This window comes from Alosa alosa, chromosome 15, assembly GCF_017589495.1.
Source record: "Alosa alosa isolate M-15738 ecotype Scorff River chromosome 15, AALO_Geno_1.1, whole genome shotgun sequence".
Classification (NCBI taxonomy): domain Eukaryota; kingdom Metazoa; phylum Chordata; class Actinopteri; order Clupeiformes; family Clupeidae; genus Alosa; species Alosa alosa.
The window spans coordinates 16,626,310-16,652,869 of NC_063203.1; the positions used below are offsets into that span (position 1 = coordinate 16,626,310).

A 26,560-nucleotide genomic window follows, 5' to 3' on the forward strand; every position below is an offset into this window, starting at 1 on the left:
GGATGTCATAGTCTAGGCAGGTCATATTCACTCAAGGGAGGCTAGCAGTTGTGACCTGCTAACAGTAAGTGAGTTGTAACACAAAAGAGGTTGTGGTTGTGGTATGTGGTTGGTTTTTAGGCAGGTACAGAAATCTAGGAGGCCTGTGCCCATTCACAACCATACTAAATTGTCAGCTCAGTAATGGAATAGACATGACTTACTGAAAAACATGACACGCTCAAACATGGAGTGATTGAGGATGACACCATGCTCCATAAACACATAGACTCAGGCACGGACATGCACCAAGCGCGCTCGGCTCCTGCAGAAACAAATTACACTCACGTGTATACTCACACACACACACTAGATTGCAGTCTCTGTTGGCCGATTATGTAAGTCAGTCCCAGAGATCTGATTATGGTGTAACTGATTCAATGTTTGTGTGTGTGTATCAGTTGTATGTTGATAGTGTGTGTGTGTGTGTGTGTGTGTGTGTGTGTGTGTGTGTGTGTGTGTGTGTGTGTGGACAGGGGGGGATCCCAGAGTAGGAAGCAGTCGTTGCTGAGCACAGAACTTCCTGTATCCCAAACCCGGATTCTGGACACAGCTGCACAGATAAATATAGACTGTTGCAAGCAGGGAAATGCATTAGTGGGCATAACACCTCGGAATTGTACAGTCATACCTCCAACAACAATAGATTGCCACATAAAGAAAGAGCATAAACATGCATTCGCAGGTGGCTAAGGAGAATTGGCCATCGGGAAATTGTGTGAAAAGGAAAGAATTGACCCAAGTGTATATTTTCCTGGAAAAATGCAACATTGCTCAAGAATACATAGTCAGTTCTCTGACCTCCTCCATCTTGGTACAGTTCAATGAGACCATTTGCCGGGTCAGTTGCGACACATAACACTCACGCACAGCTTCGAGGAAGCTCAGGCTGCTATCTCCTCAGTAATATCCTCCTTTATTTTTGTTTTGACTCTGGAGGCATGCTCACCCCGTGTCAGACTCCCACACTCTCCGCAGTGCTAAGTGCTCTTGGAACGGGCGTCTGGAGAATTGCTCCAAAGTGCATATAATTTGACTATTTTGGGAAGCAGAAGGAATTGGGCATTCGGAGCGCCGCGATTCCCGTGGCAGATAATGGAGAAGGAGCGCAGCGGCCCTGCTAAGATCAAAGCCCGGCGCTGAGGGTTTGGGAACGTTCCCTTCGGAGAGGAACGTAAATAAAGGCCAGCTCTTGTGTCGTTTCCCCCCCCCCCGCTCCAGCGACACTACAATCGACCCCTTTGAGCGTTTTTCAGGCCCCGGTCGCTCCAAACCTCCACGGAGACGGGCAAACAGAACTCGGGGCTGACATTCACCGTCCTGACAGGCCCGCAGGAGCCCAGTGCGGCGGGAGATCTTTTCCTTCTTCTTCCTGTCCCTTTCCGTCTTCCTCTTGTTCTTTTTAACGACACACTCAGCATGTGGCGCAATAAAGAATGATGGCACACTGCATAAACACATGAAGTCAGGCACGGACATGCACCAAGCAAGCACGCTAGGCCGTGGTGTTGTATAAGCACACACACTCACAAACACACACTCTCTCTTCACACACACACACACACACAAATACACACTCGCTAGCGTTGAGCGTTGTGGCCTGGGCCGAGGAGGCTGATTATTTAGCTATGCAGCGTTGTGCTATTATTAGGCGTGGCCCCACACTGCCGCCTGTTCCTGCGATGAGCAGACAAAGCGCTACTCAGCCCCCTCAACGCTTTGATATGGCTCTGTGCGACAGAAAACCTGCGACTTTTATCTGCCTGTCAGGTTGGGCTCTATTTTCAGACATCATGGGGCTTGTGTGTTTGTGTGGGAGAGACTGGGGTGGGGGGGTTTAGTAGTTGTGTTTATGTGTCTATGTATTTAGCTAAAGGCCGTTTTTTTTTTTTATTGCAGCCCATAGGTATAAGGGTAAAAAATGGCGTGTAAACTTAGCATGGCCTCAACGCCACTGCAGGGCTGTGAACTTCTCTTACCCTCTGTGTCATTCAACAGGCCCTTTGGAAAGCCATGGGAAGCTTTATCAGAGATCCCTGGGTGTACAATTCTTTCTTTCACTTACTCCCTTTCTGTCTCTCGCTCACCCTTCATCTCTCTCTCTTTCTCTCTCCTCTCCCACATGCTCTCTCTCCCCTTCTCTCTCTCTCTCTCTCTCTCTCTCTCTCTGTATGAATGTGGTCTGAGTCTGGGGCAAGGGCTGGGCTGATACTAATCTGCATGTTGTCTGCAGGGGACTGGTGGACAAGGCAGACGGCCGGTAGGGCAGTGTGGCCCTCTGCTTGTGCGCCTGTGTTCCTGTCTGGGTACATGTGGAGCATGTGTGGGGCATCTGTGGGCTCAGCTGAGGAGATGGACAGACAAGAAAAACAATGAAAGGAGGAATTGCGGGGTGGGGAGGAGAAATATGGAAATAACTGAAAAAGAAGGAAAGAAGTCAGGGAAATGGCGGGGGGTTAGAGAAAGTGTGAAAGAAAGATAGAAAGAAAGAAAGAGAGGATTCAGCTGGGTTGTCGTCGCCACGGCAACTCTCTGGGCTCAGGATCAGAGGCGGGAAGGCCAGCAGCTCGGTCTTCAGGCCTCACGGCTCAGGAATGGTACACACTTGTTTGGGGTTGTTTTTCAGCTAATTTTAGCACTCATTTGTTTTCTCTCTTTCCACTTGTTTTTTGTTTCCTCCTCTTCTCTTTGTCTCCTTTCTGTTTTTCACCTCCTCCTGTCTCCTTCCCCGGTTTTCTTTCTTTCTCTCTTTCTGTCTCTCACTTTCTCTCTCTCTCCCTTTTCTTCTATCTCTCCAGATCTGTCTCGGAATAGGCTGCCTGAGTTGCCAGTGGAGGTGTGCATGTTTGTGTCCCTGGAGAATCTGAACCTGTATCAGAACTGCCTACGCTCTCTGCCTGACAGCCTAGTCAACCTGCAGGCCCTCACCTACCTAAACATCAGGTAATCTACACTGTGGCTGTGACAAATACACACAAAAGGCTATACATGTAATATGTATTTCACAGAGACATTTTTATAGGATATGTTTAATAATATGTTTAATTAAAGTGTTTTTAATTAAATTGACATGTGATAGATATCTACAGTTCACAGGACATTTCAATTCCTGTTTGTGTGTGTGTGTGTGTGTTTTCTCACCCATGTGCTGCACCATCTGAACCTATTTATCAGTTCTAGTTCCTCTTTCGAGAATTGTGCAACTAAACGGATCCACATGGTTGGCCCACTTAGGGAGGATTGAAGTTTCCCTTCCACCTGGAAAAATACACCTACACACCAACACCTACTAATATTTATTCTCTCTCTCTCTCTCTCTCTCTCTCTCTCTCTCCCTCTCTTATCTGTCAATCTCTGTCTCTCCCCCTCCTCTCTCTCAATCTATCTTTTCTCTCCTTTCTTTCTCTCTCTCTTCTCACTTTCTCTCTCTCCCTTTTCTTCTATCTCTCAGATCTGTCCCTGGAATAGGCTGCCTGAGTTGCCAGTGGAGGTGTGCATGTTTGTGTCCCTGGAGAATCTGAACCTGTATCAGAACTGCCTACGCCTCTGCCTGACAGCCTAGTCAACCTGCAGGCCCTCACCTACCTAAACATCAGGTAATCTACACTGTGGCTGTGACAAATACACACAAAAAGGCTATACATGTAATATGTATTTCACAGAGACATTTTTATAGGATATGTTTAATAATATGTTTAATTAAAGTGTTTTTAATTAAATTGACATGTGATAGATATCTACAGTTCACAGGACATTTCAATTCCTGTTTGTGTGTGTGTGTGTGTGTGTTTTCTCACCCATGTGCTGCACCATCTGAACCTATTTATCAGTTCTAGTTCCTCTTTAGAATTGTGCAACTAAACGGATCCACATGGTTGGCCCACTTAGGGAGGATTGAAGTTTCCCCTTCCACCTGGAAAAAATACACCTACACACCAACACCTACTAATATTTATTCTCTCTCTCTCTGTCTCTCTCTCTCTCTCTGTCCCTCCCCACTCTTATCTGTCAATCTATCTTTCCTCTCCTCCTCTCTCTTTTTTTCTCCCGTCTAGTCGTAACCAGTTGTCCACGTTACCCGCTCCAGTGTGCAGCCTGCCGTTGAAGGTCCTGATCGCCTGCAACAACAAGCTGGTGTCCCTGCCCGAGGAACTGGGCCAACTCCGACAGCTCACTGAACTGGTGGGCATTCGGCAGTCACATGACACACTTACACACTGCTCCAAAAATAAATTAAGCAAACACTTCAGTCACACATTGGATCGGTAGCCATTGATCAGACGTTTGTTAGGTTTTGAGCACAGGTGAAATTGTGTTGAGGTGATTGTTTGTTTTTTGCAAGGACTGTCAGAGCTTTTGAGAATGTTGTTTGAGAATGGAGAAAAGGGTAGACGGTTTCAAAAAATGTATTATAGCAATTCTGAAAAAATGTATGTGTCCCCGTTTTTTAGCAGTGTAAATGATTATTGTCATTAAAGGAGAAATCCGGCAATTTTTCAAATAGATCTCCATTTCTCGAGATCACTGAGTACTGTCTGTACGGAAAAACCCAGAAAACAGTTGGTTTTACCTAGCTTGAGTTGCTGGAGCCAACATTTAGAGCTTCCAGACAACTACAGTGCTACACTCTGGGGGCATGATCATGAGCCCCCATGTTCATGCCCCCAGAGTGTAGCACTGTAGCTGCCAGGCTAGTATTTCTCCTGGTTACAGAGTTATGTTGACAGACCTATTTTGCATACTTGATATAAGCCCTTATTTTTTTTATTTTTTTTATTTTTTTGAAGATTCATGTCTGTACATGCATGGAGCATGCCAGACTACACTGAATGATGGACATAGACATTGTTAGTTAGCTGGTTTTACGAGCATAGATAAGTCTAGTACTTGACTAAAAAAGGGCTTCAATGAAGGTGTCGTTTGGTCAAGGACTTGACTTCATCCATGTATGGGAAAGTGGGCACTTTATATATACATATATACTGAATATAAGCGTCTGCTAAATTATATAACCATAAAGAGTTGGGAAGGACACACATATATATATATATATATATATATATATATATATATATATATACTGTATATGTGTATATATATGTTGTCCTTTCCAGCTCTTTGAGAATCAGGTGTATTAAGTTGGTTGATGCAGAATGCCTGTCCAGTTTCAGTGTATGTTGGTGCTCGTGCGTTTGTCTGACACTTTGATGTGTTTTCGCTGGGAGCAGGACGTGAGCTGCAATGAGATCCAGACTCTGCCTTCCCAAGTGGGGCAGTTGGAGGCTCTGCGGGACCTTAACATCCGCAGAAACCACCTGGCACGCCTGCCCCCAGGTACAGCACAGTGTGTGTGTGTGTGTGTGTGTTGACATCTGGTGACAGTTGCACCTTGTTGCACTGAGAATGGTTCTATTGCTTGAGCTGTGTTTGAAAAGACTCTGATGTTCTACAAGTTGTAATGTTTTGGTGATTTGTGTTATGGGTTGTTGTGTTCATGCTGGTAACACTGAAGTAAGGCCATGTGTTTACTACTGTGCTGTGTGCATTTGTGTTGATGCTGATAACCATGTGTTTACTACTGTGCTGTGTGCGTTTTAGTGTTATGCATTTGCCCTGTAATTTTACATGTTCACTGTTTTGTTAATGTTGTGGTAATGGTACCTAGGAGAGGGGCTGGAAATCAGTGCAGTTAAGTATTGAGATAGTTGGGAGTTATTGAATCGCATTAGATGCCAATCAGTCTATTGGTTTAATTAGTAGTGTTTTAAATATGCTTTGAATTTAGTGCTTTATGGTCAGTAGTGTAACAAAATCAGTTGCATCCATACTGAGTCCGCTGAATGGTCATGACAAGTCCCTAATTATTTGTTTGTTGTTTTTATTTATTTATTTTTTTTTTTTATTTTTTTATTTTTTTTTTGTTAAGCAAAATTCTAGTCACAAATTCATACAATATTAAGGAATCATTGTATTTTGGGATTCAAACCTTTAAATCTTTTTTGTGAAATTAAAATGAATCCTTGATGATTCCCACTAATATAACTTTATCATTCCGCAACTTTATGCAGTGCTCAATTCCGATTGGTCTTTTTTGTGTTTTCTTAAGCTTCATCTGAACATTAAAGCCTGAACATTCTCTCCAAAATGCAACCTAGGGTCTTTTTGTGAATTTACCCGAGTCAAACCTTCGTTTAAAAGCATAATTACGTTGGAAACGCCACTTTTAAGATTGATCGTATTGTCGTTTTCGGGTCAAATGGCCTTTTGAATGGGATTGCTAGGGGAACAACTCACTTGGTTTTTCTGCTTGCCGCCATCTTGCCAGTCAAGAAGTGAGTTGTACAAAATCTTTTTTGTACAAAATGCACAATGTTCTCAATGCTCGAGTTAATGTGTAGAGACCCTGGTGATACTTCGGTCAAAGTTTCATGTTGTGTCGAGCCTTCTTAGTGTTTTAAAAATAGCTATTTTGACGCATAATGCATCAAAATAGTAGTGCCCGTAGCACTCCCATTCAAAAGGCCATTTGACCCAAAAACGACAATACGGTCAATTTTAAAAGTGGCGCTTCGGACGTAATTATGCTTTTAAACGAATGTTTGACTCGGGTACATTCACAAAAAGAGCCTAGGATGCATTTTGGCGAGAGTTACGCTTTAAACCCTGCCATGGGCAACCACTCTTTGTTACATCATTAGCTGTGAAGTTCTGATGGGCTACACAGAAGCTTGTTAGCTAGTTATTAAACTGTAGTAATATAATTTAGCTTTGATATTAATTGATTTTGAACATGAAGCTCTGTAAAAGTTGGGACAATGTACAACCAGTAAGCCATTATTGCACTATGAATCCTGTCATGGCAACACAAGACAGAGTCAGAATGTACTCAGCAGTAATGGCCACCTGGTTGTATATTCCTTCCCATAAATCTCTGTTGCGGTTTTGTGGCCTGTGGTTGTGATGTTCTGTTGACTGTGTTATGTTCTGTGCTGCTCAGAGCTGGCAGAGCTGCCTCTGGTGCGTTTGGATTTCTCCTGTAACAAGGTGACGTCCATCCCCGTCTGCTACCGCAACCTCCGACACTTACAGAGCATTGTGTTAGACAACAACCCCCTACAGAGCCCCCCTGCACAGGTAACACACACACACACACACACACACACACACACACACACACACACACACACGCTCAGTTTGTACACAAATACACAGATACTTGCTCTATCATACAGACACACTCACACGCAAAAACACAAAGCTTTGCTAACTGAGTCTTAAGGTGTTGTCTGCTTGATTTACAATAGAGTCCTGAAGTGTGACGTAGCGTTTCCATGACAGCAGAATCACTGGATCTAAACAAACTTTCGAAGTGGCATAAATAGCATTGAATTTAGACATGTGGCATCATTTCTAGCTAAAAAAATAAATATATCCATTTAAACATGTTTTACCTGCTAGGCAGCAGCTTAGCCACATAACACGGATTCCCTGGCAGGTGTAATAGAAAGAAACAAAATTCCAGTGGATATTTCACGCCTTCTCAAAGACTGGTGTCTGTTAAGATTTAATGCTTTTGCCAAAAAATAAAGCCAAAACACGCCTGTGAATTTAAGGATTTTAACCGCATGCTGTGAAGTTACATGCAGGTCTTTTTTACGGAGGAAACCCATGCTAAAATAAAACTCTGTAGTCACGAATTTGATCGTGTTGGTATAAATATATGTTGTAGTATGTGATTCCTACAGTGTAAAAAAATATACTGACGTCTTAGAAACTTTGTAAAATCATTGAAATAGATTAAGAAAGCCACCGCTATGGCGATTTCAATGGTTAGATTGATTTGTTTAGATCCAGTGAAATTGCTGCCTTGGCAACGCTACGTCATGGCTTCGGGACTCTATTGAAGTCGTTATTAACATTATTAAAAACCCACATAGCTGTACCTGAAAACTACAGTAATTGACCAACCCACATCCTTCAACAGGACAAATTGCTTTTGAAGATTGTTTGCAAACACACACACTCACAATGACGCGCACAGTCCAGCCTCCAGTGGAAAAGATGATCTGAATGGAGCGATTGGTGTGGTTGAGTTGTGTCGGGACATGTTAGTCATGCGTTCTGTTCTCCTATCTCCTGACAGATCTGTATAAAGGGGAAGATCCACATATTTAAATATCTGAACATGGAGGCGTGCAAGACAGCACCTGACCTCCCAGACTACGACAGGAGACCACTATTCGGGAACTGGTAAGGGACGGACACACACATTACATTACATTTGGCTGACACACACACACACCATAGTAGACTATATGTATATAGTCTTATCTGAGATCTTTTGGCCATTCATTGCATGAGTCATACAGACAGGTTAAGTTTCTTGGATCAGATATAGTTTCTTGGATCAGATATAATGCACACATTTAACACACTGAAACAGCCACTCTTCCTCACTCTTAAACACACTGCATTTAACACACTGAAACATTCACTCTCTCACTCACTCTTATACCCACTGCATTTAACACACTGAAACATTCACTCTCTCACTCACACACTGCATTTAACACACTGATACATTCACTCTCACCCTCACTCTTACACACGCAGACAGTTAAACAGTCTCAAACAGTGTGTGCTCTGTCACTTGCTCCATTCTGCCTCCTGCCTGTGTAAAGAGACACTCTGTCTGTGTTTAATCGAGTACACACACACACAAACACACACACACAGGCATGTCGAATGCCAGCAGCAACGCTGAAGGGGGCAGCCCTGGAAACAGCTGTTTACTGAGAGACAGCTGTAGAACACCAGAGGAGGGGGCACTATGTTTCCCCTATCTGTCTCTCTGTCTCTCTCTCTCTCTCACACACACACACACATGCTCGCTCTCTCTTTCTTGCTCATTTTCTAAATTGCTTTCCTGCAACCCTTTTCTTTTTTCTTCTTTTAGAGCATTGTCTCCCTCATTGCCATCATCTCCTTCTGTCATCTCTTTTTCTAACCTTTCTTCTCCCTTCTTACTTTTCTACCTCAGATAGACAGACAGATGCACCCACGCACGCACACACACACACACACACACACACACACACACACACACACACACACACACACACACACACACACACACACACACACACACACACTTACACTTACACTCAGACAGTGCCATCACTTGTACTGTGTTGTCAGTTGGTGTCCAAAGGAAGTGCCCAGAGGAGGCTGTGCGGATGTGGGTCAGCAGTAAAGGAAGCGCTGGACACAGCTAGCAGGAGAGGGAGGGAGACATGCAAGCCTGGGGGGTGGGAGTAGGGAGTAGGGAAAAGATCACAGGGCAGGGCAAGTTGCCAGAGGCTCTGGCTGGACATCCATCAGCAGCACCTTATGTCAGATATGTTCTTGTGCACCACACATGTGCATATGCTGAGCCTACACCCTCCAGAGGTCTACTGCATGCCCAGAACACCTGAATACTACACACACACACACACACACACACACACTGTGTATTCACTCTCTCACTCATTTTCAGGGCTCCTTAAAAGTTTTAGGGAGCAAGTGAGTAGTAGAATAACAATTTTCTTAGCGGCTACTCTGAATATAGGATAATACTCTAAAATTGTTTATTTTTAAACAAGTGGCTCTGGGACCAGTTGGACCTGGAGAAAGAATTATCGGCACGTTATTGCATCATGACTTAACAACCGGATACTGCAGACAGATGTGTTTGTGTCTGATGTGTGTGTGGTGATGGTTTGTCTGCAGTGTGGAGGAACTGTATCCCGGCCGGCCTTATGGAGCACTGGACTCTGGCTTCAACAGCGTGGACAGCGGAGACAAGAGATGGTCAGGCAATGAGGTAATACACACACACACACACATACACAACCAGCAGTTGTGCTCTGTTCCATGAAGTTGTCGATCATAAGTTCTGTCGTTTATTAACTTCTAGCTAGCAAACAAATATTGTCCCTAGCATTTTAGGCATAACTTTGTCAGGCTGAGACTACTAGATATCTGCCCATGGAAAAAAGGATTTTGAGAGTTCAGTCAAACCTTGATCTGATTAGGTCTATTAGATCATATGAACACACACATACACACACACACACACACACACACACACACACACACACACACACACACAAACAGCAGTTGTGCTCGGTTCCATAAAATTGTCAATCATAAATTCTGTCGTTTATTAACTTCTAGCTAGCAAACAAATATTGTCTCTAGCATTTTAGGCATAACTTTGTCAGGCTGAGACTACTGATATCTGCCCATGGAGAAAAGGATTTTGAGCGTTCAGTCAAACCTTGATCTGAGTAGGTCTATTAGATCATATGAACACACACACACACACACACAACCAGCAGTTGTGCTCGGTTCCATAAAATTGTCATAAATTCTGTTGTTAATTAACTTCTAGCTAGCAAACAAATATTGTCACACACACACACACACACACACACACACACACACACACACACACACACACACACACACAATAACACAGCTGTTCCCAGAGGGCAGACAGCCACGTGCGACCCCTGAGCCTAAGTGACGTATTTCGCACATGTTGACCTCCGGGAGCTCATCTTTTGTCTTCTCATCCCTTGCTCTCTCCCTTTAATGCTTCCCCTCCCGTGTCCCCCTTTCCTCCATGGCTTTTTCCTGTCTGCACTCGTCCCACCCTATCCCTCCATCCATCCCCCCCATTCCTCCCTCCCTCTCTCTCTCTCCCTCTGTCCCCCTGCAGCCGACGGAAGAGCTGTCGGACCTGCCTCTGAGAGTGGCGGAGATCACCAAAGAGCAGAGGCAACGGAGGGAGAGGGAGAGGGAGAGGGAGCGCGGCGACGAAAGCAAACACAGCTCGGTCGTCGCCAACGGCACATGTGAGATACTTCCTCTTTTTGTGTGTGTCTGTCTGTGTGTATGTCCTGTGTGTGTTTGTGTGTATCTTTGCATGTTTATTCATGAGTGTCTGTTTGCATGTTTGTTAGTGTGCGTTAATCAGTGTCTGTGTGTGAGTGTACACGAGAAGGACACCACAGACTTGTTCCAAAATGTGCTGTTTAAATGATAACATAGTTTTAGAATAGCAGTGCTTTCAACACAGTCAACATTTCAACACTAAAATGATCGTTATTTTCTTATTCCACAGTGGAAATGAACAGTGGGATGAGTGTGATTGTGGTCTTTTTGTGGTTTTCTTTTTTTTGTCTATCCCAAACCCTGTGTGTGTGTGTCTGCGTGTATGTGTGATTGTGTTTGCTCGCGTGCGTGTCAGTGTATGTGAGCCGCTTTGGATAAAAGGGTCTGCTAATTGTAAACGTGTGTGTCTGCCTGTCTCTCTTTGTCAGTGGAGTCGGAGATTGAGCAGATCGATTTCATCGACAGCTGTACAGGTGAGGAGGAAGAGGAGGAGGGCCGCAGCAGCAGGAGCCGGACGTCAGACGCCGTCAGCCTCAGCTCCCAGTTCATGGCCTACATAGAGCGGCGGATCACCAGAGTGTGTGTGTGTGTGTGTGTGTGTGTGTGTGTGTGTGTGTGTGTGTGTGTGTGTGTGTGTGTGTGTGTGTGTGTGTGTGTGTGTGTTTTTGTGTACATGTATGCATGCATGCATGAGTCTATGTGTGAGTATGTGTCATAATATGATTACTGTGAATGTATGTGTGTGCGTGTGTATCTGTTTATGCACATGTGTGCACATGGAATGGGTTAACATGACCCCTGGAGGCAAACATCACGGAAAGAATTGGTCATCCTAGGCCCCCACGGTTCTCGAGATATTCACAGAAAACTGTGTCTGCCCTACCCTCCTTTTTTGGGGTCCAGTCCAGCGGGGGGCTACAGATCAAAACTTAAAAAGCGATGGTTCCATGCTATCCATGTGGGGTTACATGCCCACCAAGTTTCGTGTACCCCGGTTTTTCAGTGTCCCGGGAATCCTTGACGGAAATTTGGACATGCGAAAAAGAAATATTTTTCATAATTATAGCATATTGAATAGCTAATGCGATAATAGTTTTGTCTCCAGAAATAAAGATATAAATAAATGAAATTTCCCAATGTAGGTGGCAGGGCAACTTTTGATTTATAGTTGACTAATTCTCAGTGACAGAAATAGTATTTTTGCCTAGTGCATGTGTCTATGTGAATGTAAGTATGTCACTGTGTGTGCATATATTGTATGTCTACGATACTAAACCTACACTACACGCATTGTAGGGTTCTCCTGTGAAGTCCGGTTCTTCAAGAGATACGAGGACAGATGACTCGAGGCGACACGGTTCCCTCCAAAACAGGTGCAGACACGACATCTCCCACTGCGTCAGTTTGCCCTCAGAGGAAACACACACACACACACACCTTCCCACATGCTCCCACATGTCCATAGTAGTCCTATTATTATGCTCAGATGCTATTCATATTGGTATTTTTTACTGAAGGAGGTAAATAAAATAACATAAAACAAAGGAAAAACATTGTTAACTACTAATTGCTAAACTACTACTAACTACTAAATAATACACAAGGCTGTAGTTAATTAACAAATGATAGGGTGTTTAGATGTTTGTGTCACATTTCTGTGTTTCTCCCTGTAGAAGTGTTCCAGATGGAGCAAGTCCCACATCCTCTACAGCACAGGGCCAGGTAAGAGCTACTGCAGCTTCATACGTGTGTGTGCGTGTGCGTGTGCGAGATGGGAGGTAGCAGGCTATTGTACCTACTTTGTGTGTGTGTTGTGTGGTTATGTGTTTGTATGTTTGTGTGTGTGTGTGTGTGTGTGTGTGTGCACGCTTGAATGTGCAGGTCTCTATGTGAGTCTGTTTATGGGTGTGGACACGTGTTTATCTGTCTATTTTTGTGTTTGTCTATCTGTGTGTGGTCTTCGTATCTGTTGTGAACATCTTTCCTAGTCTTTGAGTGCTTTAGTGTCTGTTCCTCTGCAAACTCTCTTGATTCATCTCTCTCTCTCTCTCTCTCTCCCTCTCTCTCTCTTTCTCTCTCTCTCTCTTCACCTCTCTCTCTTTCTCCTCATGTCCATCTCACAGAGGTCAGGGGTCGGTGTGGAACGCGTACGGCGGGAGGCCCAGCTGGCAGCGCTGCGGTACGAAGAGGAGCGGCACAAAACACGCTCCGTCCAGAGGGACGCCGTCATGAGCTACGTCAAGGTACACACACACACACACACACACACACACACACACACACACGCACACACAAACAAACGCTACACAGCCATTATATGACAAATTGAGATATTCTTCATTCCAAAGAGAGGTCGTAATACTTGATGTCAATGTGCATGTGTACACACACACACACAGAATAAGAAATTGAGCTTCATCGCTGCACTTACGCACATGTTCACATCTGTACATACTTTCTCCCTCACACAGTCTCACAATGTCATACCTCACCTAATACCGTAGACCTCAGATTACCTTTGACACATCAGACAGACATCTCAGAAAAGCTCAGGGGGACTTCAGTGTGACCTTTGGCTAAACAGCCACAAGCTCAGTGTGTGGATTCACACCAATGGGCCCCCACAGACAGAAAATATGATTCACTTCTTGTCACACACATGCTCAGATTCGGACGTGCTTAATTGCAAGATTATATTACAAGAATGTCCAAAGTCATAAACACGCAGTCACGCACGCACACAGTAAACCTGAGACACTGGTCAATGAAACCAGCTGGTCATGACTATGACCAATTATTTGACACTCTTTGTGTGTGTGTGTGTGTGTGTGTGTGTGTCTCTGTGTGTGTGTGCGTGCGTTTACAGCACAAAGCCACCCAGAGCCCTACTAAGCTGAGCCCTACAGACGGCGAGGTGAGTGTGTATCTCTGTCCTCCTGAAGTCTCTGCAACAGATGGCACACATAGCAAGAGTAGTAACCAGCGGTGCCCAGTTATTAAAACCCTCCAATAGGCCATGTCTGGAATCACTGCGGCAGTATTTCCAGGGCTATTCCCCTTCTGTTGCTTTTGTCTTGTTCTTGACAGTAGGGTGGTATTTTTTTCTGTGTGCTCTTGGCTCTCGTTGTCCCATTGAAACTCTGCTTTTTACTGTTTCTCTTCTTTACTTGAGTGTTCTCCCCTCCCTCTTTCATTCTATTCCTCTTTTTCACCATTCTGTCCATCCTCTACCATCATGCTTAAAGCCGGACCATATGTTGTAGCTGCCTTTCTGTACCCCTCGCATATGTGTGTGTGTGTGTGTGAAAATGTGTTTGTGTACATCCGCTTGTGCACATGTCTGTCCATACCTGTGTGTCCAAGTGTGTGTGTGTCTGCATTGTGAGTGTGTGAGTCCATGATTGTTCCCGTGTGTGTGTGGTCCATATGTGTGTGCGTGTGTGTGTGTGTGCACACATGCGTGTCCATGTGTGTGTGTGTGTGTGTGTGTGTGTGTGTGTGCGTGCATGCGTGTCTTGGTGTGTGTGTATGTGTGTGTCCGTCCTCACTCCCTCTCTCCCCGTCCCTCCCAGACTGTGTACCCCTCCAGACGCTCTACCCACACGGATGACTCCGCCCTTTTCATGGTAAGAGTCTGACTGCACAGTGTGGCCCCTTCTCCCTGCTTACCCCGCCCCCTCCCCCATTCACACCCAATCACATCATCTCCCCCAAACTTTCCCCCAAACTTCCTCCTCGTAATCCCTTGTTATGATTGGTGGATGTAACAAGTACACACGATTCCATCACCAATCGTAGCAAACACCCAGTCATTAAGTCACAAAGTTAATCTTGATTTGCCTTGTCTGTACCTTGTCTGCCTCTTTGATAGTTTTAATGTTTTTCTTTGTGGAAGTAATATTGCATCTATATTATCTATATCTGTCTATTATCTTAAGTAATGAGATAGTAATGCTTATATTGACTAGAATGATGAGCAGTGTGTAAGACAGTGATGGCGAGTGTCTGCTAGGCAGGCGTTGTGCCTGTGGGGTTGTACTGTACTGTACTGTACTGTGTTGGGTTGCTGGGGTCTGTTCCTCCTCTGTGTCCCTACTGCCTGTCCTCAGCTGTGACTGGACTAACACGAGCTCCCTCTCCCTGCTGTGCAGTAACCTACCTGCCTACCCCGGCTCAAAGCTTCTGCTCTCTTCTGCTGTCCCCTCTCTCTTCCTCTCTTCCTCTCTCTCTCTGGCATTCCCTTCTGCTGTCCCCTCTTTCGCTCTCTCCCTCTCTCGCTCTTTCTTTCTTTCTTTCTTTCTTTCTTTCTTTCTTTCTATGTCTCACTCTTTCACTCTGGCAATCTCTTCTGTCTGACACCTCTCTCCATCTCTCCCACCATTCCTGTCTCTCTCTCTTTCTTTCTCTCTCTCTATCTGTCTCTCTCTCTATGGTTCTCCCTTCTGACACCTCTCTCTCTCTCACTATCTCTGTCCCACTATTCCGGTCTCTCTCTTTCTTTCTTTCTCTCTCACTCTGTCTCTCTCTCTCTCTCTCGGCCTGGCCGCCTTTGCCAGAGCGAGTACCAGCCTCTCAGGGTGTTTGAGATAGACACTGACACCAACACTATAAAGAGGAGGCCAGGCACTCACAAGCAGGTGAAACAATCACACATACTTAAAACGTTTATACGCGCACACACACACACACACACACAAATAAACACGCACACATACACACACAACCTCTACCCACTTCCTCACACACACTCCCTCTCTCTCACACACAATGTGTCAACATATACTGAAATAGTGGTTACACAAATACACACATACACAGTGTTGTCTTGTGGCCTGTATCTGTGCTGCATGCTGTGTGTGTGTGTTTACTTCAATATATCAACAGAGTACTTGCACTGTGCTTGCAGTAATGGCTAACATTTAATATCTTTCTCCTTCTTTTCACGATCTTTCTTCCCCGTTTCATTCTTTCATTATTATTCCTTTTGTTTCGTCCTTATCTTCCTTCTTTCAATTTTCTCGATGTCTTTCTCATTTCGGTTTTAATCCCTGCTAATTTCATGTTTTATTGTTATGTCAATCTGTTTTTTTCTGTGTTCTTTTGTCTGACTTTACATTTTCATCCTTTTTTTTATATATTCTTCTTCCTTTAAATGGTCATTTTTCTTCCTTTATTTTCCTTCCTACTTCGTTTCCTCCTCTTTGTCTTTTTGGCCCTGCGCTGCGCTTGTAGTCTCTGCCTGGGATGTCCATGGATGGGTGTGTCTCTCATGGCTCAGACACCGCCCCCTCCTGTCCACTGCAGGTACTGCTGCCAAGCAGGGAAGCTCAAGCTCTCACTGCTGAGAACCTATAATGGCTGCATAGGGACTTGGTCTGATTTGAGATTCAGTAGTGATGTAGCATTTAGGAATGTCAAGAGGATACACAGCTGGTAAAATGCTTAACCTTTGAAATGGCAGATTCAGTTATGCTCTAAAGATCTACAGGTTCACCATACGTTCACCATAAGTTTACCATACGTTCTAAATGATCTGCCTTTTTCTGTCCCATCTTGCCCCTTTTCTGGACTGTGCACAGCAAGGGGAAGACCGCTCACCTTTGGCACCCACAGGTAAGTGTCTGAGCCACTGGCTTGTGTGCATAGCAAGCATAGCACTTGCTACAGTCACCTTTTGCAGTGTCCTTTGCAGTTTGTTTAGGTCCCATTGTCCATTTGATGGAGTCTGCCGTTGTTTTGGCTCTCTGAGTATTATGTCTGTCTTGCATTATAAGCCTGTCCCATGCGGGTTCTTAGTGCTGAGCATTTCCCCACCCACGACCTCCCAAAACACACACAGAGACTCACACACACACCTCCACACAATATCCATTCACCTGCTAGTGCCTTCTCCATTCACTATCCACTGCTCACCAAATTCACCACCTCCCCACACCCTTTTCCTTCTCCGATTGGCCCACACGCCCATCTCTCGCCTGCAGCCCTCCAATCACCCTCTTACCCCGGTCCCACTGCACCGCCCTCCTGCCGCGGCCCCGCCCCGAGACCCGACAGCTTCCTGTACCGCCTCAGCCAGAGAGAGGAGAAGAAGAGAGGTGGGTGGTGATGACGGTGGTGGATGCGGAGGGGTCGCGACTCTTAGGGGACCCTCTGTGGCATGCTGTTAGACGCTCTGCTGACGACCACGTCGGAGAATGTCTAATAAGGGGAGAACCTTCACTCTCGGAACGCTTCCGGTGTGGTACTGCATCTAGGGGCGCTCGCGGGCGAGTCCAGAATGAATGGAGGTCTATGGAGGTCTATGGAGCTGTACCCCTCAAAATCCACTTTTCTCAGGATATAATTTTTTTCAAGTAATTTGAATATTGTATTCGAAAGGGGAGGCAAAGACAATACACTTGGTTGAGTATTATATTTTTTAAAGTCCTTAATTGTTCTAAAAAAGCCTTTCAAGCGTTTCAATGGCGTCATTCATTAGCATGATCATAGCATAGCATAGCATCAATGCTAAGCGTGTTATGGGCAACAAAACCCATTCTGTAAGAAAAGCGAAAGGACATGACTCATGGATTATTTCACTTTTTGATTGATAATCCATATCCATTTTGCGAAAAATAAAATAAAATCTAATCTTTAAAATAAAATCTTTAAATAGGTGAAAACAATAAATGTAGCCATGTAGCTCCATAGGACCCCATGTATTTTGGACTCGCCCGCGATCGCCATCTAGGTGAACTCTGGTGAACTGCAGCCAAGTTCGGTTTGTATGGGATTAATAGAGAGTGGGGAGGCTCTCCGTAGACGGGCTCTGACCACGTCGTCCGCTCGCTTGTGTTAGTCACCTCTTAGCAGTGGTGCTGCTTTCTGCAAGGCCTTGGCCGCTTCTGTCACATTGAACTCACTGCATTCTGCTTCGCTTGCCATTGGTGTGGCTTGTGTGTGGGGGTGCTGATCTGTGTGTGTGTGTGTGTGTGTGTGTTGACCCTTTTCCATTCACCAGGATTAATCAGCAGGGCTGTTAATTAACACCAATAGACTTCCAGCTGTCACAGGAGATTAATGTTCTAACCCATTTTATGTGTGTGCATATGAATAACCGTGCAAGTGTGTGTCTGTGAAAGAGGGAGTCTGTCCTTTTTTTGTGTGGAACTGGGAAATTACATCAGAGGCGTTATTGAAGCGTTTTTCGGTGGCCCGTCTGCCTTGAGTGCGTTTTACGCTTTACTTCTATTTACAGTGTGTATGTGAAGCGAACACATAGAAAAACACATTGTTGTGTCTTGTTAGAGACGGAGGCAGTGAAAATTGATTAATTTACGTTTCACATCTTACTTGTGGTGTAAATTCCCAGTAAGGGTACTTTTGTTTTGTTCTATGTGTGTGTTCAGGGTTTTTTTCTCTGCTCAAGGAAAATGAAATGTTGGCCTGCCCAAGCAGAAAAAAGGTGTTGTCGCTTTTGGTGTAATTCAATTAGATGTCCTCATCCTGCACTTTTGTTACAATTGGACGAGCCTGCTGCTAAAAGCGCACTCATACAGCTGCCAGTCCACCCTAAATGCAACTCTTTTCACCCCTCCCTGTGTGGATGAGGCAGTGGCCAATACTAGCAGAAAAGGCCACTAAAACTGTTAGAGGGAAAGTTACTGTCAGGTATATGTGCGGTCAGTAGCAGTACAGCTGACCGTCACCTGCACACCTGATCAGTTGCTATAAGTAATGTGTGAAAAGGGAGCAGAACACCAGACACATCCAACTTGTTTTCCTAAATCAATTTAAGCCTGTTATCTTTCAGTGCCATCAAAAGGATGGTTTGTGAAATTGACAGACAAGCAAATAAATGTTTGATAAGCAGGAAGGCTGCTGGCTTTCAAAGGCCTTTGTTTATGTTCTGGAAGTTGCACTCACTTGTGCATTTCCTACCAATATCTCGGGGGAAAAAACCTTGTGTGTGTGTGTGTGTGTGTGTGTATGTATGTATGTGCATGAGTTAGAAATTGTGTGACGAGGCACCTTGAGGGTTACATATGTTTGAGAAATGGTCTCTCTCTCTCTCTCTCTCTCTCTCTCTCTCTCTCTCTCTCTCTCTCTCTCTCTCTCTCTCTCTCTCTAGGTGACTCCACAGTGCCTCGGTCAGAGCCTGAGGAAGTCACACCCACCCCAACCCAGGTGCTTGTGGGAGAAGAGGCGGAGCTTGTGGATCAACTGAGAAAGGTACAGACGGGTGATCGTAGTGATACCTTCTCATCAATTCATTTCTAACAACAGACCACAGCACAGTTGTTGCAGATTTGGACTTGATTTGTAGTTGCCAACAAAATTGGTCAAATTTAATATTCAAATTATCTACGCTAATTTGAATTCAGCTAATTTAATTCTAAATAATAAATCTGAAAGTTCTTAGACACACAGTCCTGTGCGTCATTCCTGTGCATTGTCTTGACATTGACTAGTGTGCAGCAGCATCGTGCTCATTGTTGCGAAACGTCCTGACAGTGTGCGGTGTGGTGTGGTCTTGTTTCTCTCTCTCTCTCTCTCTCTCTTTCTTTCTCTTTCTTTCTTTCTTTCTTTCTTTCTTTCTTTCTTTCTCTCTGCAGAACATTGAGTGCCGGCTGAAAGTGTCCTTGCCCAGTGACCTGGGCGCAGCGCTGACTGACGGGGTGGTGCTGTGCCACCTGGCCAACCACGTGCGGCCCAGATCTGTGCCCAGCATCCACGTCCCCTCCCCTGCTGTGGTGCGTCTGGGGGGAAAAGCCCGGGGGGGAAGGGAATGGGCTTAGTATTTGCATTCTTACTCTGACCTCTCAGATGACTTAACAGTTAGAGCTGCAGCTAGCCATATGCCGTATGTGTTGATAACACTGGTGGGGTATTAAGCAACTGGTTGTAAAGTATTTGGGGTTCAGCAGCTTTGCTGAAGGGCAAATACAGTAGAAAACAAAATGCAAAGTTGTGTGTTTAGAGCAGATTAGAAATCAGTAATCATAATTTAATACTTGCCTATATTGTGTAGTGGCAGAATGTATTATTGACATGCTTTATTGTGTGAGCTCAATGAGATGAGAGGGAAAACGACTCTGTTTACACACAGTGCGTGTGTTCCGCTATATAACCATGGTTGACTTGCTTGTGTGGTACTTTTAATCTGGTGATTTAGGGTGTCACAGTGTAACAGCGGCGGTTGCCTTGTGTTAACTGGTGCTCAGTAGTCACTAATCACAGTATGCGTCACCTCCTTCTGCAGCCCAAACTGACGATGGCCAAGTGTCGACGGAATGTGGAGAACTTCCTGGAGGCGTGCCGCAGAATCGGGGTCCCTCAGGTAAGGCGAGGGGGAGGCATCTTCCCTGCCTTGGCTGCTATTTATGTAACGGCTGGCTAACTCAACTGATGACGTGTGTCTCTGTGTACTGACCTCGTCTGCCACTAACCGTTCCTCTCTGCTTTTTCCCCTCTTCATCCTCTCTCTCTCTCTCTCTCTCTCTCTCTCTCTCTCTCTCTCTCTCTCTCTCTCTCTTTCTCTCCAACCATGACTCTTTCCCTTTGATCACTTCCTCTCTTTCTCTGATGATGTAACCTCTTACCTCCTCTCATTCTTACCCCATGACTACCTCTACACCCCATCTCCTCTCCTCTCTCTGTTTCTCCGTATGTGTGTGCATGTGCATATGTGTGTGCATGTGCATATGTGTGTGTGTGCGCGTGTGTGTGCGTGTGTGTGTGTGTGCGTGTGTCGTCTGGCGGTGGGCTCTCAGGAGAGGCTGTGCTCCGTGGGGGAGGTGTTGCGGGGGGAGGGCAGGGGCGTGCTGCGGACGCTGGCGGAGTTGCTCTCGCGGGCGCCCCCACCCCTGGCCTCCCCTCCGGCGCAGCTGGCCGGCTTCGCCCTCTTCTATCTCTCCATCATGTCCCTGCTCTGCGCGCTCTACTGCCACCTGCTGCCCCGCTTATGAACTGAGACGCCCTTTTGTCCACCGGCATTCCCACCACCGCACAACCCAAAACCCCCCTGAGCAGAACTCTCGGCAGTCCTTCAAACCCGTCTCTTCAAACTGAATGGCGGCCGCGGCCCTCATCATCATGTATAAGCTCATACACCAACGAAACACACGCCGCAACCCCTCCAGTAATAGCACTTCTTTGTCTCAGTCCATCGAGTGTAAAAGAAGAATGCCATACTCTCTCCGATCCCCCACCTTTTTAGCCACCTGTTCCCATGGCAGCACTCTGATTGACGGCAAGCTGAACCCGTAAAAAAGGGGTAAAAGCACAAGAGTGGGCAGGACTCTCTCAGCCTTAAGAATGAGGAGCAGGTCTGCTTGTGGATACTTCCTGTCTCTCAGACCCAGTCTGCGCAGAGTCGCGTTTGGCCTTGTCTCCCCGTCGTCTCATTGCTACTCGTCTTAACTTTGTTTTTCCAACAGGATGGTTTGAAATGGGACTAATGAAGCGTACTAATTGCCACTGGTTAAGACAAAGTTTTTTTTATTCATTTTTTTATTTGTGTCAAATCCTTTGCTGAAATGATCCCCTAAACTTTCCTTGTTGTGCCTTATCTTACGTGTGTGTGTGTGTGTGTGTCTGTCTGGTTTCCTTGAGCATGTTTGTCCAAATGAGGGGGGTACCTACATTGCCCATTAGTTAAAAAAAAATCAATTAATTATTTCATTACATCATCCAGTATGTGCTCTATATAAGGGAGGTCACAGACCATGGCTGATATAGGGCTGCAGGTTTGTACACCAGCTGAGCAGAAACCACTGTGTCCCTGCTCATAATCATGTGACCACCATCAAATGGTGACTAGTGTCAGATGTGCTTCTACTCGGCTTGGATAAAACCCGTCAGCTTTCTCACCCCTCTGTTGAATAGACCAGGCAGGCAACCCTCTGTCCTTTGTGTCTTTCTGCATGGAGATTTATTCAGCGTATTGAAGTGTGTTGTTAGGCAGACGAGTGATGGTTTGCGCAAAAGCACACAAGCTGCTGCTTTCTGGAAGCACATAACGACTTTGCTGCTCGTCTCACCTGAGCGTCCTCAAACTCACCTTTTACCTGCTGCTGCTCACTGATGGCCTCGTTTTTTCAGACCAAGCCTGTGACGTTGAGAGCGTGTACCATGGACTGATGGTTTTATTCTTAATGATTATCGTTAATCAAGGCTCACTTCTTCCGCATCCCCCCCCCCCCCCCCCTACCCGACCCCACCCGACCCCACCAAGAGCCTTTGATGTCTGATGCACAATCGATCACCTGTGCCTAGAGGGCCGTCCTCCCCTTCCATTCCAGTTTGTGAACGGGCTCCTGTCCACGGAGGGGTAAATTAGGTCTCTCTGTCCTGATCAGTGCACTGAAGACCTGTGCGGTGACTGCTAGGCTGTGCATTTTTGTTTTTTTACCGTGCGTGTTTTGTAGGAAACGAAAAAGAAAAAGGGGAAAAAAAAAAAGAAGAATCTTTTAGGGGTGAAGAGCGTTCAAGGGGAAAAACCTTGTTATCAATACGAGAAGAATAGGTTAGAAAATGGTGGCTAAACACCAAAACACACAGTGACTGTCTCCTTCCAACCAATTTGACCTAGAAATGTACACCTGATACTAGGCAAGGAGCCACTGATGACATGACTGGTCAGGCGTGGTGGTAATACACACCCATGGCCGGACTGTCTCTTTGGGTGTACCATTTCAAGCCATTACAAATTCCTGGAGCAATATTGCCAGGAGGAAATGGTGGAAGTGAGTGTATGCTTCGGTTTTCCTAGACTGATAAGGAAGTGTAGTGTGTTTATTAGCCACTGAGTCATTTGTGTGTGAGTGTGTATGTTGTCTGAGTGCCATGTGCCTGCTATTCCTTCTGTTTACCTGACAATTCATCCTTGAGCGCTTTCACTAATAAACTCGACGGAAGGATCTGCTGTGCTGTCTCTCTCTTTTCTCTCTCTCCCTCTCTGTCTCTTCGTCGGCTGCAGTCACACAACACACAAACAAGTGCCCACAGCTTCACACGGTCAGTCCACACACTACACAGCAGAATCAGACCCTGCCCTCCATTAGACAGGGGCCTTTGATATCGGATCCCTGTGCCACTGCTGCTTGTAACCCGTAGGCTTATCACCCTAGTCATTCAGCTCTGGTGAATGACTTCCCATGACGTCGCTCACGCTTGTGTTTTGTATGTGTGTGTGTGTGATCTAGGGAATTCGTATTCCCCCCAATCCCATCTCGGTGTGCGTCACCCCTGCACAATTATTTCCTCTCTCGTTCTCCTCAGTTTACCCCTTCCACAAGGTCATGGCTTTGGTTTTTCTTCCATTCTTTCTTTCTTTCCTTCTTTCTTTCTTTCTGTTTATTCATTCTTGCATTGCCTCTTAAGTTATGCCTGAGTTTAACATGTTCTCCATTTGTTTATTTTGAGTTGAGATTTCAGCTCCATGATTTGACTTTTGAGTTGATGTGTTTTTTTTATGATTTATTTATCCATTGACATACCCTTTTTTTGCCCCCCCCCCCTTTTGTCTTTTGTGTCCATGTTTTGTCCCGTCCTCCATCTGTGTGTGTGTGTGTGTGTATGCCTGCCTGTGTGTCAATGATTGTTTGTATTTGTGCGTGTTGCGTGTGCGTGTGTTTGTTTGTCTGTTGTGTTGTGTCGTCAGTCCCAGCTGTGTCTCCCGCTCCACATCCTGGAGGAGCGGGGTCTGCCCCAAGTGGCTGGGACGGTGCGTGCACTGCTGGACCTGGCCCCCCCAAACACACCGCCTCCACCCCCAACACCCCCTCTGCTCTCCCCGCCACTGCCTCCCTGGCCATGTAGGCATGTAGACGCACACCCAACCTGGCCCCACCTGACTGACCTCACATGGATACAGACCAGACCAGACCAGCCAGAATGCAAAACGTTACATAGACACACACACACACACACACACACACACACACACACACACACACACATATATATGCAAACACACACACACACACACATTCAAATACACCACCCACACACTCTAGTCCAACCCTCCACTCAAACATCATTCATAAATACACACTTGTAGACACACAAACACACATGGAGAAGAACCACACCAGGCCACCAACCCTTCCCCCAAATCTGGGTGGCTTCCTTTGTGAGAAGAGGAGAGGAGTCGGGAGCAGCGCCTCAGACTGGAGCAGCACTACCACTCCACGGATGGATGACTGACATTCTTGACTCTTATTTGGACAACAGGACAGGACACTACATACATAGACAGGAAGAGATTTGTTTATTTTTTCTTGAAATAGTGATTTTAATTTTTTTTTCTATCACTTTTTCTGTTCCTCTTGTCTCTCCCAATGTGGAGTTATTTTATTTTGCACCATATTAATATAACATTATTATGATGACAATAAGAAATATATTATTATTATTTCATTAGTTTAACACTTGGGACCGTTATTTGTCAGATCCCTGCTCATACAGGGTTGTCAGAAGGGTAACCATGGTGATCCAGAGGGTTGACTTGAGAACAGGGTGATTGGCCAGATATATCCCTCTTGCCCAATAGGCACTAGAACTCATTGGCTAATAAATTAGCTGCTAGCTGAGGGGAAACCTTGTCTTCTGCAGAAAGCATGTGAGGGAGCATTGCTGCTATGTGTGAACATGGCCCTCTAAAATATCTTGTATTTTTTAGGTTGGGCCACAAGATGGCAGTAGGTTGCAACAGCTGCAATGGATGCTGCAAGGTTACAGTACAGTTAATATGGCAGCATGGCATCAGCTATTTTGCTGTATGGACTGCAATGCATCCTTGATACCATCCCATTCAAAACTGCATAAATTTAGCAGTAGATAGTGTAATGTGAAATTGGGATGGACTACTTGTTCCATTGTAGTTTTTACCCCAGTGACAGATGCCCTGGAGATGAAATTGACTCTGTGCTTTGGGATGAATAATTTAAGGAGTGAAATTCAGTGACGACCAGAGTTAGCTAAACCCAAAGAGCAGCTTAGGCTCTGACTGGTCCAGCTCAAATCACACCGCCGGTTCAGTGGATCAAACACCCTGCTGCCTGGCAAGGTTGTAATGAGCCTCACAATCAGACACTACATTTAAAAAAAAAAAGGAGAAAAAAAACTTTGACGGGTTTTTATGTAACGGTAGCATGGTTGAGCTCTCTTTAGCAGATATATATGTGGCCTACGGTTACTGAATGAAATGTAAAATATATATATATATATATATATATTAAAAAAGTTTTGTTTTTCACTCTTAAGGACAGGTAACAGGGAGGATGTAACTGACGGTTGTTGTTCCTCAGTAGAATCTGTCTCCTGTGTAATTCATAACCAAGCATGCATAAGGCACAGTTGAGGGAGGGGGTGGGATGGGTAGGGGACTTCATATTTAAAATCTAAACTAAAAAACTGAAAAAAGGAGAAAAAAAAAAAGGTCTTGTCTGACATTAAAGGCAATATGACTGGTGACTGCTGTAGTCGAGAATATTTTCTTAGTCCTTCTGAAGCAGGTCGGTGTGTCTCGATCAAGGTGCGCACCCTGGCCTTCAGTCTTTTTTGTTGCTGTAGTCACGCGTGCATGGCTTGCTCTTTCTAAGCCTGGTGACCACCAGGCTGCGTATCCTTTCCAGAGCAGTTTGTCAGGTGTGTAGAAGGACACCCATACACACACACACACACACACACACGGAGTTACACACACCGACAGTCTCTTTTAAATGCTGTACACAGGATTCACTTAGTGATGTTCAAGTCAGCTGAGTCTTCAAGCCCGGGTATGCACACAAATATGTATAAAGTCGAAATAGAAACACTTAGGGTGATAAGGCAGCCAGTCAAGGGTGAGGATACTCTTCGCACACAAGCAGCGAGTGGGGCAATATACTGAGCATACAGGGTCAGTGGAGGGGACGTTTTTAAAGAGGCCATTTTGTATTTTTACAAGTTCCTTCTCAGCCTGGCAGTAGGGCTGATGAGACGGGGCCCTGCTTAAAACTTTCACATCAGATTTAAAAAAAAGAAAGTTAAGAAAAAAGAAGCATAAGGATACAGAGTCAAAGTATTTTTTTTTCTATTTTAACTTGCTTTTTTATAGACCTACGAGTTATGAAAAGGGAAGTTAAAAGCAATCGAATTATAATTATTATATTATTATTGTTTTTTTGTATAGATATTTTTAGTGTAATTGTTTTTATTTTTATTTTAAATTCTGACTCGGGTGTTTCCCCAGCAGCGATGATCATGTGACCCTAGTGCAGGCCCTCCCCTGCGTGACACTGTACAGTACATAAATACATTCCATACGTTTACAAGTATGTACCACTTCCCACGCGCACCAGAGGAACTTCTTCGCTTTACTACAGCCTTGGACTTGCCCTTTATTTTTTAAGTTTTTACTTTGCATTTTTACTTCTTTTGTTTTCTGAGCAAGTGTCCCGCAAAATATACTGTATTGGATTCTAAGTAAATGGAAAAAAATATGGATTTTTTTTTTTTTTGGAATGGATATTTGATGTTATTTTAAAATGCATTAATAAAAAGTTTCCCATTTCGGCTTTGTGTGCAGTTGTGTTTTTTATCTTAATTTTTAATT

The 26,560-nt window shown here is 45.0% G+C and overlaps 1 protein-coding gene across 12 annotated transcripts in view; it reads left to right on the top strand.

The window, feature by feature from the left end:
• The window catches only part of lrch3 (leucine-rich repeats and calponin homology (CH) domain containing 3), a 31,373-nt gene extending 4,853 nt beyond the window's left edge, over positions 1-26,520 (top strand). For 2 of the 12 annotated variants that reach the window (XM_048264118.1, XM_048264130.1), the window contains exons 2-22: positions 2,838-2,982; positions 4,095-4,221; positions 5,268-5,373; positions 7,037-7,173; positions 8,183-8,289; positions 9,811-9,904; positions 10,805-10,940; positions 11,409-11,558; positions 12,275-12,353; positions 12,654-12,702; positions 13,104-13,223; positions 13,847-13,894; positions 14,553-14,606; positions 15,537-15,617; positions 16,213-16,284; positions 16,560-16,593; positions 16,962-17,075; positions 19,091-19,191; positions 19,575-19,712; positions 20,222-20,299; positions 23,624-26,520. In XM_048264118.1, the coding sequence (XP_048120075.1) occupies positions 2,838-2,982; positions 4,095-4,221; positions 5,268-5,373; positions 7,037-7,173; positions 8,183-8,289; positions 9,811-9,904; positions 10,805-10,940; positions 11,409-11,558; positions 12,275-12,353; positions 12,654-12,702; positions 13,104-13,223; positions 13,847-13,894; positions 14,553-14,606; positions 15,537-15,617; positions 16,213-16,284; positions 16,560-16,593; positions 16,962-17,075; positions 19,091-19,191; positions 19,575-19,712; positions 20,222-20,299; positions 23,624-24,022 (2,369 nt within the window). In that variant the 3' untranslated portion in view covers positions 24,023-26,520. Of the gene's footprint in view, positions 1-2,837; positions 2,983-4,094; positions 4,222-5,267; positions 5,374-7,036; positions 7,174-8,182; positions 8,290-9,810; positions 9,905-10,804; positions 10,941-11,408; positions 11,559-12,274; positions 12,354-12,653; positions 12,703-13,103; positions 13,224-13,846; positions 13,895-14,552; positions 14,607-15,536; positions 15,618-16,212; positions 16,285-16,559; positions 16,594-16,961; positions 17,076-19,090; positions 19,192-19,574; positions 19,713-20,221; positions 20,300-20,732; positions 22,173-23,623 lie in introns of those variants that run through there. The other 10 variants (XM_048264123.1, XM_048264120.1, XM_048264119.1 and 7 more) reach the window with 10 other exon arrangements.
• The last annotated feature ends 40 nt before the right edge of the window (positions 26,521-26,560 follow it).